Source organism: Mya arenaria, chromosome 15 (assembly GCF_026914265.1).
Source record: "Mya arenaria isolate MELC-2E11 chromosome 15, ASM2691426v1".
Lineage (NCBI taxonomy): Eukaryota > Metazoa > Mollusca > Bivalvia > Myida > Myidae > Mya > Mya arenaria.
The window spans coordinates 30,086,722-30,105,079 of record NC_069136.1 but is presented as its reverse complement, the minus strand read 5'-3'; the positions used below and the strand labels follow the sequence as shown (position 1 = coordinate 30,105,079).

General features: G+C 36.5%; 1 protein-coding gene across 3 annotated transcripts in view; it reads left to right on the top strand.

Annotated features, from left to right (window-relative positions):
• The first annotated feature begins 3,604 nt into the window (after window positions 1–3,604).
• LOC128219956 (uncharacterized) overlaps window positions 3,605–18,358 on the top strand; it is a 65,854-nt gene continuing 51,100 nt past the window's right edge. For 2 of the 3 annotated variants that reach the window (XM_052928164.1, XM_052928161.1), the window contains exons 1-3: window positions 3,605–3,968; window positions 5,379–5,494; window positions 8,299–17,861. In XM_052928164.1, coding sequence (XP_052784124.1) covers window positions 8,829–17,861 — 9,033 coding nt within the window. In that variant the 5' untranslated portion in view covers window positions 3,605–3,968; window positions 5,379–5,494; window positions 8,299–8,828. Of the gene's footprint in view, window positions 3,969–5,265; window positions 5,495–8,298; window positions 17,862–18,358 lie in introns of those variants that run through there. The other variant, XM_052928163.1, reaches the window with a different exon arrangement.

The following is an 18,358-nucleotide window of genomic DNA, read 5'->3' as shown; positions in this document are numbered from 1 at the left end:
TGTCATTGAATGCTGTATCTTTGTTTTTCTCTATTTTTAAATACATTTTGCTCAAGGGTGGTCATGTTCATTGCGATTACTGTGTTATATAATTATTGAACTCGCTCAAAAGTATTTTAACCTCACCTTAAATGTCCACATACACAATGAGACAAAACGAAAATATGCGTGAACATTTCATATTCGTATACCATTGTAACTGTCTATTGACATTGTTGATGTTTGAAAGCAAATAGCCACCACCAACATCCTGGTACAGACATTGCAGTCATGTCGTACACGCCTAATTTGTCAGCATTCAGACGAGTTTACTTAGCTTACTGGTCATCCACTGCAATACTTGACCTTGTTAACTTGATGTAAGGCCATGTCAGACACACCCACCCAGAAGCTAAAGCATGTACAAACGACCAGTAATTTGGATCCTCGTCTTCGATGTATATAACTTTGCCTTTTTATTCAATTTCTCAACAGTTAGCAAAATGAGTTTTGATCACGGCCCGAATTTAATTAGAAATAGTTTTAATGAACAATAATGGTTGGTAAAGTGGGTAAAAGTACGAACTTCTTGGTCCGGAGTCAAGGGTGTTGTATAATTATAGGTACGTATTCGCGATGTGTAAGAGATGCAACAGAAATATCAAATATCATCTGATCCATTTTTTGCTGAAAATATAGAAACACGTATATGTCGACGTAAAGGATATAACAGCGGCCATTCATTACGGAATGTATAAAACGAGCTTTCTTAAATGTATTTAAAAGAAAACGCGAGCATTAATAGTTTTGGTAAATTTAAGTCAACGAGTGTGGTTTTCAATTTTTATCATTAATGCGAACTCGCTGATTTATAGAGCTAAATACCTACAACATACAAGTTACAACGTTATCATTCATTTATGAAGTCGCGTCAAATGTTTACATTTTTATACTTTCTTGAGTATGATTTTAAGTGGCCTGTTTTCATGATGGCGACGTCATTCGTGATATTCAAATATTTCACCCAAAAATATTTTAGTTTCTGATACCCCGGTATTCTATGCACTCTGCTTCGTTGTCTGATCGCTCGGTACACCATAACGCTCTGCTTCATCTTCTGATCCCCAGGTACACTATAACGCTCTGCTTCATCGTCTGATCGCCCAGTACACTATAACGCTCTGCTTCATCGTCTGCACGCCCGTTACACTTGAACGCTCTGCTTCATCGTCTTAAGTACCGGTACAATATAACGCTCTGCTTCATCTTCTGATCGCCCGGTACACTATAACGCTCTGCTTCATCTTCTTGTCGCCCGACATACTATAACGCTCGGCTTCATCTTCTGATCGCCCGGTCAACAATAACGCTCTGCTTCATCTTCTGATCGCCCGGTACACTATAACGCTCTGCTTCATCTTCTGATCGCCCGGTACACTATAACGCTCTGCTTCATCGTCTGATCGCCCGGTACACTATAACGCTCTGCTTCATCTTCTGATCGCCCGGTACACTATAACGCTCTGCTTCATCTTCTGATCGCCCGGTACACTATAACGCTCTGCTTCATCTTCTGATCTCCCGGTACACTATAACGCTCGGCTTCATCGTCTGATCGCCCTGTACACTATAACGCTCTGCTTCATCGTCTGATGCCCCGGTACACTATAAAGCTCGGCTTCATCGTCTGATCGCCCGGTACAATATAACGCTCTGTTTCATCGTCTGATCGCCCGGTACACTATAACGCTCTGTTTCATCGTCTAATCGCCCGGTACAATATAACGCTCTGCTTCATCTTCTGATCACCCGGTACACTACAACGCTCTGTTTCATCGTCTGATCGCCGGGTACACTATAACGCTCTGTTTCATCGTCTAATCGCCCGGTACAATATAACGCTCTGCTGATCGTCTGATCGCCCGGTAAAATGTAACGCTCTGTTTCATCGTCTGATCGCCCGGTACAATATAACGCTCTGCTTCATCTTCTGATCACCCGGTACACTACAACGCTCTGTTTCATCGTCTAATCGCCCGGTTCACTATAACGCTCGGCTTAATAGCCGGATCGCCCGGTATCGCTCTGCTTCATCGTCTGATCCACCAGAACATTTTAACGCTCTGCTTCATCGTCTGATCGCCCTGTACACTATTACGCCCTGCTTCACCGTACTGAAGTAGTGTGAACAGAACGAAACACCAAGTTTGCCGACGATGATGCATAGTTTTAGATGTGCCTGTGTGTTTATGTTTCGATATGTTTTTGGCCAAATACATGATGTTTTATGTGCAGATATGTCTAATTAAATAACATTTGAACATGATTTTAGCCAGAATATGTATGTTCAGTGGGAAATATTATATTTGAAGTAAGTTTGCCTTCGTTGAACAAATATATGATTATAAATTACGATTCACCTGCCGTGACAGAAGCCTTTTATTGTGTGCCCTTTATGATATAATAGAGAACTGTTTCAACGGGTTGTGACCTGTCATATTAACCTGCACAAAAAACATATACAAACACAAAGACCATGTGTCCTATATTAAGGACTACTGGTTTGTAATTGTAGTTCTTAAGAGCATACATTTCGTTATTCATTCAGTCTGCAAATGTTTTTATAATTGATAAGCATTGTGCTTGCATTGGTGCGGGAATCGGAAAGTGTAGCTCATCAATGATATACGCAGATATGAAAATGCATTATCTTAAAATGAGCGTATATCATTCCATGACATCATTTCTTACAATTTATATTATTGAACAGTCAGTTTCCTTCTTCTTGGCATTCAAAGTGTTTATTCTGTGCAGGCGCGTCTGTTCAGGGTCTAAAGCAATTGATATTCAATATTTAGATTAGGGTGTCCCAATAAACTGAATTTAGGCTTAAAGATGCTGAATTCGCGCGGTGTTGAGTATATAATTCAGCATAAGAAGGTAAATAACACAAACAATTCTGGAAGATTACTGTAAATACCGCATGTTTCAGCTGATCATAATAATAGTGGAAAATGACGGCCTACAGTGTGATATGTATGGAAACCTGTTATAATGTTCTGTCTCTGTTTGTGTACATGGAATCGTGAGGTGGTATGGAATGTTGGACAATGTAGGGGTATGTACAGGATACATGGATCCTTGTGATATCATCGCTAGATATGATGCTGTTCATGTTTGCTTTTAATAATGGCCAGAATGTGTAAGCGTTCTGGAATGGGTTTCGGTCTGACAGAGTAAACTGGACTTAGGATCATATATTGTAAACGGAAAATGACTGTCTTTACTTGTTTTCTAGCCTTGGTCAAATGTGGGTGATATACTCAAACATTGTTCATTGGATTTAATGTATAATGTGTAAGGTGTTTAAAAACAATACTGTTGTGTTAATGATGTTCCAAGTGAGAAAAGTACCATATACTAAAGTAATCGTGTACATACTTCGTGAAATGTATGTATTAAACCAAGAAGAAACAGAATAAAAGGGAAAGTAAATAAACACATTGTGTTTTAATAAATATATTGTGAAACATACTCTTCCTTTTATAGACCATAGTTTAGTGTACACCGAGTTTAAACTTTTCCTAATAAGGAGGAAACAAGATCTAAATACATGAAACAAACTTGAATAAAATACTGCTTATCTTGAACTTGAACACAAACATGGACGTGTAACTAGATTCAACAAAAACCTGAAGGCGATAATGATATACGATAGAATGACATATTGTAAAGAAATAACAAACATCCATAAAGTGTATTCAAAAGCTGTCAGCAGATATTAAACTCATGCAGGATAAATGTGCATCGTATAACATGAATTTCAAGCATATCACAGGAAGTTTAACTTTTGCTTGACAATTCAACCATTGGTTAAATTCAAATATAATATTTAAAACGTATCGATAATGACTGGTGTGTGTTTATATATATATATAAGTTTGTTAAAAAGCTATATACGGTTTATTGTTTTGGATGAGAATCATTTGGTAAGTCTATTTCAGATTTATGATTGTAGGTATTGTTTCAATATTCGGTATAACAATACTGTAAACATTAACTGATGATTCAATGATATGTTTTTTGATAAACATGAAATTAAATATTGATTTACAAATATTAAATGATATTTAATTGTAGATCAACAATGCGAGTAGTTTTCAAACCTGTGCTTAAATCATAACTTTTTGTTCAAGTCTTATTTTTCCTTGAACGTTGAGTTGTAAGATACATGTACCAGGCGCGTAGCTGCCTATACGCGAGTTCGCGGCTGAATCCACATGATTCTGACAAAAAAATCGAAAATAAATACCCAAAGTATGCGTAGTTGACTGCATGATCCTAAATCTGTCAATTTCGAAGTATTAAATAAAGCACCTCAGAACGCCTAGAATGTACCAGATTGCACCATGGTTTCCAATGTTTTCCGGGGGGGGGGGCATGCCCCCCACCCCCCGAACCCACCTAGCACAATTATGAATCCACATGAATAGAGGGCTAGCTACGCTCCTGGATACAAATGAAAACACTGCCATAGCATGTAACTGGATACTTGTGTAGAACAAATTTGTTGGGTTGTCAAGAACAATTTAAACAGAAACAAAGAATTCAGGTGTTGGCGTTTAAATAGGAGAAACAGATGTTTGTCGGATTAAACAATACCGATTACAGAATAAGGTTACTGTTCTTCAAGCACCTGATATTCGAGTCTAACATTACAATAGTTAGCAGTTGATGGGAGAGGGGGGATTCGAAACTATTCAATACTTTTGTTTTGGCTGAATGAAATGTTCCCATGAATTTGACGCCGTTTTGTTATATGTTTATATAAATGGATTTTATTTTTGTTATATAGTTGATTTATTTTGAATTTGTGAAGCGTTGCCTATAAAATTGAATTATTTGCAGTGATACAATACAATACATTTGAAACCACTGCGCAAAAGCAGACATTTATAAAATTATGTAAAACTATTTATTTAACTTATGGCGAAATAAGCAGACGTTATATGTAATTGGGCGTACGAATGTGAAAATGAATATTAAAAATTGTTCAGTTCGAAACAAATACGCTGTGAATATTATTAGTCTCTATTTTATAATTGATGTTTAATTATTTTTATGCAGACAAATAGAAATGAAAAGGGCACAATATCATGTTGAATGAGAGGACTTATACACGATGTTGTTTTCTATCCTGCCCAGTGAGAGCCAGAACGGCCGGATTCTTATTTCATGTGATTTACGTTTTGCTTCCTAATGGACTTTGCATTGGCCTAGATATTTAATGCTAATAGACACTTAGTCTATTACATACCAATACAATGTGCAAAAAAAGCTGATAAAGAGTCATCATTTGAAGTGTTTAGTAAATGAATGCTAACATAGTGAGAGTGTAGTTCCAGGTCTGCTGTGGCTGCCACTTCCCCGGGAATTCTCCAGCACGAGATAATGCACGAGTTATCTGATTATGCACGGGGATATCTGACATCCCATCTTCATTGTGAAATCACAGGTTCGTTACAGTTTATCATTTATCGAATCTAGTTTTGGGTTTGACGTACTTTCAGTCATTTATTGCAATATGAATGAGGAACATAGAGATGAAATATAGCTAAAATGACACACTTATCCAAAATCAATACATACACATGTAAAACAAACACAAAGTATGAGTGATACACCTTTTACTACTTACTGAATAATGAACTTATGGAAAATATAAACACGATCGTAACCGTGTTTCAATAGCTGAAAACGCATTAATATTTAATGACTGGTGGGTGCTAAAAGATTTAGAGTGATCTACAGTCTCATAAGGAAGAAATACCATGTTTTCTGCACCTTTCATTCGAATGAAACTTGGTATCATTCATAAGAACCATTGTTTTCGACATGTATTCATCCATTTTGGTTTTCCAAAACAATTGTTTTAACTGTGGTGTATCATGTGTGTGAGTAAGAGTGCATCTTTAATAGTTGCACAGTGCAATATCATTTTTTTTTTCGATAACTAGTTATTGAAAAAAGAAATATATATTTTTTAGAAATGTAGAATTAATAACAGAATATGACTTTTGTAACATGGTCCGTTCTGAGAATCAATATAAGAGTAGAAAAAAAGATGTGAACGATTGGCTTTAAATAGAGTCGCTCATGTTTTTGGACCAAATATTAATAGTCCTTGAAATGCATCTGAAAACACTTATTTTATCATTATTTTACTCTATATTGCAGAAAAATACAGTTATAACATAAAAATACTTTGGTTTTAGTGGGGTTTAAACTCAGTCCGGTAAAATCAAGAAAAAAAGTAGGAAACAGCCTGCTAATCCACACGGCCGCCGAGACTCGAACAAAAGTGTTGGATATATTGACCTTTTAACGATACATTGATAACATCACGTTATAATGTCAATCAACCAATCACGCAACACCATAGCCATAATTAATTTTCAAGTGGTCATAAACGCTAATGGAAATTGTGGTCTTCAAAGACGATATTTGAGCAAATATCAACATTTGCTGAAGGGTTCCAGCTTTTGGTATTTTTTTCTCTCCTTATTATTTCGTATTTGAAGCACTTTATTTCGCAATAAAAAGTGCATTTTACAAATTATGAGCGAGTCACTTTAACCTACGTTATTTTGCAGACAAATGTGTATTTTATTCAGCTTGTTATGGATCTATATGTGTCATACAAACATTCCATTACTATTTATGGGCTTTTTGTGTGAAGCACTTATACAAGATAGCAAGCGCGCAATAATTTGAAAGATAAAAATATCCAGAAATGCACTAGATATGGCTAAAGTGGTGCACGTGCTTTCGTGCAAAGTCTACACTTCTAGTATTAGAGCAGTGTCAATAGTTAGACACGACTGGGTAAATGGATCTATTACAAACTCATTAATAGTAACTGCTTCTGACTTTATGACTACTTGCTTTCAAGGGCTTTCATTGCTTTGCTGGCCACTTGGGCTTTAAGAAATACGGCCAAGAAACAATTGAATGCAATTGGGTAAACAATGATACACCACTTACTGCGAGTGATGAAGAATGGCAGATTAACAATTACATGAACAAGCAGGAAACTTTATGCAAGGATGTCGATGGCAGGGCGAAGTTTCGTTTAACATAAACATCCTTAAGTCAATGAATCACATGATAAATTTCAATATGTGCGTATCAAAGTACAAATAGTTTATAAAGTTTCAAAATTTTATTTGCATAACATACAAAAAACATGGCCCATGTGGACAATTATCTTATTCAATATGTACAGGTGAACGCATAGACAATCAAGAATTACCATTTTGTATAACCAAAATTAACTGTATGTACATCAATAGGAAAACATCAAGCAATAAAGAAAAATACTTAAAATATGTTTTTACTTTTTATACTGTATGGCGATTTGATAAATGACGTGTCTGATAGTTTACGAATTAATTGTATTATATATATATATATATATATATATATATATATATATATATATATATATATATATATATATATATATATATATATATATATATATTATAAAACACTTCGCATATAACTTATTTTACACCTCTTGCAAATCTTACACAGGAAATATTTGACTATACAAACAATATTATAAGAAGAAGATTTATTCATAGCATAAATAATACAAAATACACATTTGAAATAGGCCAACATGACCCTTGATCAAATCAAATTAATACACCAAATTGTGATTGCGAACAGGTACATATAAATGTATATTCATTAAATAACATTTTTATCTACAACTTACAAATGATACTATTCATAATTCATAATCTAGTAAATACATATGATAAATTATTTATATAATGGAAATAAATTTTGCTAAGCGAGCTATCCTCGGATTCATTATTACCTATGCCCGGGTTTTACCGCATACCGGAAAAGTACAAGCGTTATCAAAATAATGCGTTACCACATGTCTTGAGAATTATTGTAAAATTGGAGGAGCATGCATGGTAACTGATCTCAACATAAAGGCGTTATGTACACAGATAAAAAGTTTTCTTAATGGGTTTTCATTGTTGGGTGAAACTAATTGTTTAAACTTTTTTATAGTTCAGATATAATCACGTTTCATTGAATAATAATAATTTCGAAGTTCCCGGGTGCTTGTTTATATACTTTAATCATTTCAGTGGTTTTATGTTATATTATTTTGCCGACAAAATAGTTTGTGGCATTTGTAGCAATTGTATTTTTAAGAAAACAGAGAAATTCTTATTCTTGAAAAATATTACCAGACTTTCCTTAAATACATTATGTTTTTTATTCCCCTTTTTTCAGAAACCGGCACCAGTTACCGATACAAGGAAATCCGATGGTGAAATAAACGCGGAAGTAAATGGAACTCAATAAGAAACTAATTAACGAGTTAATACATTAAATTTGTGCTTTTGCTATAATCAAGATGGCAAAAAGATAAATACAAGAGCGGCTGTTTGATTGTTTTGAAATCTAGATGCCGTTTGATGATTGGACTGACTGTACCTGGTTTTTGAATTCGAATCTCAGCGGGTTCCAGGAGAGAAAGTGATAAAGATTTTATGAAAATGAGCGTATTTATACATTTATAGTGTGAAGATGATACCTACATGCACATGTCATACTCACCTGGCAGTGCCAAAAAACATGAATGTTTTGTAAAAATGGATTTTACCTATCACTGTGTTATGCCATTGGCGTCGAGCATGGATGCATATATGTGCAATAAACGAGGTTGGAATTAAAACTGGATCGACGTTGACATTTGATACAGTGCAGTGCATTGGATTAAGTGGATTAAATGGATTAAGCGGATTATTGGATGCTAAACTATGATGGTTAATGAAAAGCCAAAGCGGGTTGTTACCCGTGCCCCGATAGGTAGTAAAGCTCGGGCAAGTGGAAACACTGTAGTACCGGTGGCAAGCAAGAACCTAGCATCAGTTCCCAAACAGGTGAATGTCGGCAAGGTCCGGAGTACTTGCCAGGAGAAAGAGAACTTTGCGTTAACGAAGACCACAGTGACAGGTAAAACAAAAGACCTGGGGCAGGCAAAGACTCCTGTTACTTTTCTTCAGACTAGGAAACAAGGGAGTGACAATAAATTGAATAAATCGGTCAGCGGTACGCGTGTAAAAGGAAACAAAGAACAATGCAAGATTGGAGGAAAAGAAACTATAACAAAACCGGGGAAAATGATACAAGATGTTGAAAACACAGATTTATCAAATGTACTATTGACTGGCCAAATTACTGATCAAGATTTGACAGATGAAGTCTCAGACAAAGAGGAAACAGAAACTACTGACATACACTTGAACGAGAAGTCCCACAATATCAATACAGATACAAAACAAGAGAGCGTGACCTTGAAGTCAACCAAAATAGTATCAGAGCATAAGCAAACATCCACAGTTTTCAACCATAAAGTTATGAAACTATCAAAAGATACGTTGACAGTTTCTGAAAGAAAACCCCTTCTGAATGGTAGTCAGGTTCCAAACAATTGTGCCAGACGGGCCAGCAGGTCAAAGGTCGACGATGGAGCTAGCATTCCTAAAACAGACAGTAGTATGAATCCCGACGAACATATTACGTCTCGGGCAGCAGTTTCATTGGATAGATCAACCTTGAACAAAAATGAAAGGCTCAATAAAATGCCTAACAAAATATCACGCATATCGACTTCGAAATCTGAAAGGAAATTAATTTCACCACGAGATGCTGCACATGATGTGGCTCCATCGGTGACTATCAAATCGACATTGAAACGTGTGAATAACATTCCAAGCACAAAACACCGTGTGTATTCAAATGATGTAAGTCCGAAATTAAAATCACCGCCATTGTCAATTTCGGTAAAAAAACATAGTTTAAAGGTACAAAAATCATTAATAGGCAACCAAAGTGAAACTGTGCAGTCAAGCAAATCAGACGTTTCAAAAACGTGTGCTTCAAGGTCAAGATCATCTACACCAAGTTTAGGGTCAGTGTCATCGAAAAGTAACTCTAGGTCCGAGTCCTCTAAACATGGTTACGATTCTACTTCGACACATGTACAAATCAAAACTGAAAACAAAAATGCAATTCAAAGTTCCAAGGAAACACAGAATGGAAATAATACCAACATCAAATTGAGTGGTACACGGTTAAAAGTAAAAAGAACAAACGAACTGACTTCAAAATCAACATCACCAGTGTCAAGGGCGACAACTTCACCTGTTAAAAGAAAAACACAGACCGTGGGTAGTGCTTCCTCGTCAAGATTTGGTTTATCCCAGATAAAACCTATTGTTCAGAAACTAAATAAAACTGATAGTGCAGATTTATTGGGCAAACACGAGGCTACTCAAGTGAAGAAAATGGCACAAGGTAATAAAATAAAAACTATAGGAACTGCTGTTCGTCCAAAAGAAAGACAGCCCATTGATAATAAATTACCAACTCAGAGAAAATCGTCTTTATGTAAGACGTTAATTAGTGAAAGCAAATCCAAAGAGTTGTCAAATAAATTTCAAGACTCGAAAAAGCCAACCGATAATACTCCGAAAATAGCGTCAAATAAGTTCCAGAAGCCAAAAGGCTGTAAAAATGGGGAAAACAGAGTGAAACAATGTAACGGGCCAATTAACCACCCGGCAAAGATGCGCGCAGGATCACCGAAAGTAACAGAAAATTGCCAAAACATGCGAGAGAAAAAGTGTGAAATTGATTGTAGTTCAAGATGCATTCCTAGTACACAGCAAGAAAATAAAACTGATAAAAGCAGTGATATTTTCCACGTGCAATCGGTGGCAAATCAATCATGCCAGGCGGATATACGTACAGAGCAAAAAATCGACAAAATACAAAATAAAGAAGGGGATTTTTTCACATTTGGATTACCAGAATATACAATAACTGACAGTGAGGGAAGTATTGTGAAAAGAAAAGAAACAAATAAATCAGTGTGTGAAACGCATCATATAAAGAATGAAGTTAGTCATAAAACACTCATTGTTGGTGACCTTAAATCTGAGGTCATAAACTATGGCTTATCAGCATATGGAGCAACGGATCGTTTACCAGGTAATGGACCGCATCTGCTCGAGTGCAATACATGGTGCAACATGGAGAATATACATTCAAATAACGGTGGTACTGAGAAACAAACAACACACAGTTACGATTCGGTTGACGTAATTAGTGCCAATACTAAAGCAGCTAATTTTAATGTTTCAGAAGATGTGCTTCCTGCTTGTTTTCCCAATCATTTAATTGATATTGAGGCGCATGCTATAAACGGAAATAATACCGGAATTGATATACACGGAGTGGATGGTAGTAAGATTCAAATCAAACAGGAATATAACTGTTCAAAAATGAATCAAAATGAGGAGAATATCTCTCAATTTTCATGCAGCACGTCGTTTTACGAACATTTCAGCAATTCTCACGCTAGCATCGTTCAGGTATGTTCACCCTGCCAATCGGATAAGCAAAGTGACATATTGACACACAATTTACAAACTGTTGCTGTAACTAATTCTAAGAGTGCGCCAGTTGATGGAGAATGTGCTGTGAAATCAGGAGATTTTAAAATTGACGAACTTATATGCACCAATGCATTTCCAGGAACAGGTGCCGAAGACATTCAAAGCGAAAATAAAAGACAAGATACTGAGATAGAATCGCCCCATGGTGCTTGTTTACGTAATACTTCTTTGTGCGGAATAAAGACGAACGTTAAAGATAAGCATTATGACTTTGGATGTTCCGGAAGCCAGGAAAGTTCGGTAAATATTCTTAAATACTCCGAGTTTCAAACAAACACATGCATAAATAAAGATATGGAAAATGTATTACGTGAACGTTCTGGTGGACCCATTGGAGCAGAGGACACGTATGTCTGTTCAGATTGTGTGTATAAGGATGCACCTTCAGTTTCACCTCATGCTGTGGAAGACGTTGCGTCAACTCGCGTAAATTCTCCCATGTGTATACATGGCATTGCCGAAAACGGGAAAAATCCAAATGTACAGGATCGTTATTTCGAACAAAATGAAGCTGTCTCGCCATATACAGGTGACAATAGTACATGTGTAGAGAATCAGAGTGTCTGTTTCACTTGCAACAGGGAGCATTGTTTGTGTTATTTGGATTACGTTGCAGATACAACGTTTGAAAACGCCGTTAGTGGCCATTGCAGTGAAATGCATGTCTTATCGAATAAGCAAGAGCAAGCGAAATATGATATGGGTATAGATAAAAAACAAAACAGTAGCGATTGTGTCAGGCAGGTGCAAACAGACGATAGAGCTTGTGATTTGTGCAACACAGCTCATCGTAGTGGCCAAGTAAATAGTTATTGTACTGATTGTGCTTGCACTTACAATGAGCCATGCTTGGAGATAGATGTTACCGATGAAACAACATCAAAATCAAACAATTATCTTAATAGCATGGGCATGATTTTAACGTCCAACAGACCTTCTGTAGAAGAAATGCCTGAGAAATGCTTTACGACTGCTTTACAAGGTGCCGGAATGTTAATCAACGCAAATGACCAGGAAGCTATCATTTCTTTCCCCGAGACCATTTCCTCGCAGACGACAAATGATAATGTCATAAACAGTTCTCATGATAATTCACGCCATGACAAGCATACAGGTGAAAGCGATGCAAGTACATTTGGACATTGCCTTAATAATGATAACACAAACAGCACATTCCCCTTAGATTATAGAAGTGATAATGTTTCACATTCCCAGAAAAATAATATTTCTGCCAAAAAACTAGCCTTAGGAAATTACTCACAGGATCAATTAAAAGGATATAAAACAGATGGCGATTTACCGTTGGATGTATTCATTAATGACTTTTCCGAGAATCAACTCATATCATTTGAAGGTAGTATTGCCTGCTGCACAAAAGTTAAGGTAACTCCTGACTCCATCTTGTGTCATTGGACGCAAAACTCGCCTACAGAAGCTACCAAAAATGAAGCATTTAAACTACAAGTCGTATTGCCGAATATGCAATTGCCTAAAGAGGAGTTACAAGAAAATCGAATAATCACTGTAAACAGAGATTCGGTGAGAAGCAATAAACACGACTGCCAGTTTATAAATGATCAATCTGTTTCTCCAGAAAATTCAAATTGCGATGAACTGATAAGCCCGAATGAAAGCAACCATTCATCAGAGCAAAATTCCCCACCAGTTGAGAAAACGTTGTGTACATTTCAAAATTTAAAAAATGTGCATATTAATAAGAATGAGATTCGTTCTGAGAAATGTTCATTAAATGGTGCGGACAAGAATAGCAAAGCTGCTCTGCCGAGTAGATGGAATAAAAATGAGATAACCGGTGCCATAAATACATGTAAGGTATCGCAGAATCTTGAAATAAACTGCTTATCTGTAGTCTTTGATGAATATGGAGATATACCACCCCCCGATACTCAGTCACGTGACCCTGCACGCGAACAGGCGGCTCCCCGTGCTATCCAGCAGGTCGCCGGTGCGCTGAATGTGGAAACTCCGGACAAGAAATCCTTTAAAAATAATAATCTTGAAACATATCGAGATGCGGCTTGCGATAAGATGTCGGGCTTATCTACCGTTAAAATTACTACACAGAAAAGTAGCTGTAATCAAGTGTTTTCAGAAACTTCCATCCCATCGAGTGATTTCATACAGCGATATGAAGAGCCGGAAAAAAAATTGAACCGGCAGAAACATTTGACTTCTTTGAACGGACCTGGTACTTATACCTCGAATTTGCAGACAGTGCATGATTTGTGTAATTCGGAAAATAATCGTGACGGAGATATCAAACAGAAGGGAAAATTAAATAATTTTTCGCTGCAACTAAAGCCTACGGATGAAACAGATACTGGGCAGCAACAGGAGGGTTGCAAACATAAATGTGTGTGTGAAAACATTCATGTAAATTCTGGAAATGAAGACATATTAGTTCAAAATTCGGTTTTGCAAGATGGAATTTTGTGTACAATTTGTGCTGGATATATTTGTAAAGAAAAATACATATCTGGTGATAAAATTAATAGAACAGAAGTTCAGGATTTATCAGATTGTGTGCATGGTTCTTCCGCAGATTTTTTAAATCAAGCAGACTCCAAATTAAATTTCGATAACCGAGATATTTCTAAAAACACTGCCGAACCGGCATATGAAAACAACGATTCTCTCAGAAATGTATTGACAAAAGATATTCTATCCAAACAGGAACTCCAAGTGAATTTAAAAACTGTGTCTCGACAAGATAGCCCAAATTCTGCAGCCGAAATTGAATTGTGCAACAATGGTGACACAACAACAATTAAACAAGAGCGATTAAGTGTCATTAGTAACAGCTCGTGTGTTTCGGATTCTTCTGAACAATTTGTCGACGCATTGGACATTTTGGATGGTATTGCAGGCCCAATACAAAGCAAAGCTCACGACATAAATGTAACAACCGGTGCTTATCTAAATAGTGATATTAATTCGTATGTCGAATTGTGTACTCAAAACCTCGATCTCCATCACAACCAATGTGTTCAACATATAGCGGAAAATAGAGGTTCCATATATGATACAACGTCTACACAGTCATATTTAGCAATAAATGATAGAAGTGTATCCGTTGAAAGTTTTCAGGATGCTGTCGAACATCTAGACGACGATTATTTAACATCGATCAAAAGCCAGAAATCTCTGACAGATGTTGATGACGATAATGAAGAAGTTTTGTCACAAACTTCATCATTTGATTCAAGCGTTTCGCCGTCATTTAATGATTTGTCTGAGTGGGAAGATTTTGGTGACGATTTAGAAGATATTATAAGATATGACAGTGCAATGGAACGTGAAATTAAGGCTAATGATAGGTTAACAAACGTGTACATAGCTTCATGTCCGGCACAAAATGCATCCGTGGATAATGCATCTCTAAAGCTTCCGATTACTCCCAGTTATATCAGAAGATGTTCTCAGATAGGAACTAACGTTCTAAGATCAAATGCTATCAACAATGAACCTGAACAAAAGGGTATCAAGGATGCTATATTTAAAACAGGAAATGGCATGTTGTCTAGAGAGATTTATGGCGCAGACTGCTCAGATGAGAAGAATGATGGTTCAAGTGATAAACTGCAAGATAACGGCGACATTGCAGACCATGTCAAGTTTGTCCCACCACTTACTATACGTGGTGACAATACAAAGGATTCCTCGACCAAAGCAATTTACGGAGTGAATTCTAAAATAGAAACTGCCTTGATAAAACGTACACAGCGTCGCCGTAGAAGACAGGTCGAGAGACAAATTCAACATTTAAAGAACAATGACGCACAAATAAACATGTCACCGCAAAATGATAAAACTTGCAGCAAAGAAGTTGCGCATTCTCCATCGGAAATTTCACGGGACAATGGTTTTATTGAAGACCCTGATAAGCCAAATTCCACACATTCTATGATAGCCTGCACGAGAACTGATAAGACAACAGCTAGTAATAAAACAGAACACGTTTATGAAACAGAATCCTCGCATGATAACTCAAAATTAAATATAGCACAGCTTCATTTTAATCAATCAAACGTTGATAAAAATAAATTAACGCTAGAGGAAACAACGCCGGTTAAGGAGACTGTGTTGCATTCAGGCATGAATTGCAAATCAATAGAATATACATCAAACGAATCACACGTAACAAACAATGAATCGGATAGTAATTTGCATCTAGATAATAACAGCAAACATACTAGTGTTAAAAGACAGGAAAGTGAATTTGATGATATTAAATTTATTGACGCAGACTCGGATGAAAATCACACAACCAATAAAGAAATGTCTGAAAAGGATGAAACGCCTTCTCCAAACATAACATATACTCTGACATATGAAGAAACTTCAACAGATACGTTTACATATGAAGTTGTACATAATGACAAAAATGAAGATACAGGCATTGATGAAACTCATGAAAATGAAATACTAAATAAAGAACACATTGGCCCAATACAAAATTCTACAATGTGGTCTAGTATTACAGAAGAAAGAAGTAAACCCGATCCGATAGAAACGAACAGAAAACATCACGATGATGATGAGGATGATGATGATGATGATGAGGATGATGGTGTGAGTAGAAAAAAGCCCATCCAAGACAAACAAACAACCAACAATGATATGTTTACTGAAACTGTCAAATATATTGGAGTGCTTATCGAACCGCAGTTTCAAAATAAAATTAATGGAAGCAATGAAGTGCCGCTCAAACAAACTGATAGTGACATACATGAAAATGACGAGTTAAAGGAGGAGCATAAAATTGATATATGTGAGGAGTCTAATATATCAGTAGCGCATGCTTTAAAGCTTGAGAGACAAAAGATGGGTTCGTCTGATGAAAGAAGTCGAAAGGGGATATTCTGTAAAAACAAACCTGCTCGTAGACTAACCACTGACAATATTGTCGTCTTTGCGACTGACAAAAATGACGAAACCTCATTAAAGCCAGATGTACGCTCACTCAAAAAAAGTACTAGTTTCAGAGTTGAAAAGAAAGATATCACTAGTCGTTCAGTTTCCCCGTCCGGACAAGACGCAGACGAACTTCTTCGTCAGAAAAAGGTATCAGACATGTGTCTAAAATTTATGACAAAAACAAGGTCGGCCGTTCAACGGACAAAAGAAGAACCACCGCCTACAGTTCCTCCTGTTCCAAACAGAAAGTTAATGAAATGGGTCAATGCTAATGGTAAGTGGATGCGAATACCCGTAGATGATGTGCCCGAGATAGTTCACCAAAAGGAAAAAAACATGCTTGAAAATGAAATAAAAACGAGCGAAGTTTCTTGTAATGAGAAACAACCTGTATGTGATAATTGCATACAAACTGTAACAATAGATACTGGTGGGACAGATACGAATTCTAAATCAAGTACACAAGTTGAAGACAGTGAAGACGCCGAATGTACCAAGGAAAAGCTTAACAAAAATACGCATACGTTGTCGCGCAAAATGACGGACTGGTCGGAAATTATCATTTCTAATGATACTACAATTACTAATGTAACTGACGCAGCAATTACAGCAAAAGAATCAGAAGATTATCTTCAGAGCAAAGCCGTATTAAATTATGAACAAAACCCGAGTATGCACAACATTAAAACTGAGGATACCATAAAACATTTGCATACATCGGATAAATCTAGTGTAAGCAAAGCAGAAAACATAACAACATGGCCAGATCAAAGTGTGCCTCCAGTTTCAACCGAGAAGTCACAAATAACCCCTGAAAATGTCGAAAATCAACCAAAGATAATTGGAACGGTACTTGACGAGCAAAACTGTGGAACAGAGAGGCACCAGATACGGCAGGATATGCTGTTAGGTTTACTAGATAGTTACAACAGAAGAAAACCAAGACGATTTTCAAGAACTAGTGACGGTTATATGAGTCCTGTCACTGAAAAACGTGTACCACTTGGTGACTCGAACTTAAGTTATAATACCTCTGAAACAACACGCAGTGACGCCGATATAAGTACAGGTGTTGACATAACCAATACAAAGCCTACACCAAAGCTAACAGCAGTTAAAATCCAGGAGGAAATATATGAAAGCAGGCCTACCAATGAGCTCAGCTTAACCAAGGCTAGGTCAATGACGCTCCCAATTCGGAAATCAAAGACGTATGCTGGTTTTGGTTTTTTGGATAGCCAAAAAAAGGAGTCGGATGAGCTAGACACTGCTAGCTCAGAGACTCAGAGACTAGTGCTGGACACCCCAAATGACCACGATGATGACGATATAAAAGTCACATTGAGGGCGAAGCCTCCCGACTGGGCTACCAGACAACAACAGCGACACATGGTCAGTACATACACGTATTAATAACAATTCCACTGTAATCATTACAGAAATATGTATTCCATTAATGGAAAACAACGAAAGGTCTTTCATTTTAATAAAGACTCGATATTAATAGTTCATGATAATGCTACCGTTTACTCTGTTTGCAAACCAAAGAGTAAAACTCTATTCAAGTTGATCAAAGGATATCACAACATATAAATCAAAGTATGATATTTGTTTTGACAAACAATGTCATGCATTTTATCATTATGAACAGTATAAAATAGGGAGTTATCAGTTATGTACCGAACTTCTATCTTATGACATTTTTGTCAGAGAGGAAGAAACCTTTTTCAGGTCAGAGCAAACATAATCTGTACATGTTTTAGTTATATCAAGAAATATCAGACTAAAGTAAAAACATCTGTGAAATACATTTCTAGTAATGGATGATGATAAACATTAGATTAAAATCTGATAGTGAACCTCATTTAAGTTACGCCACATGTGCATCA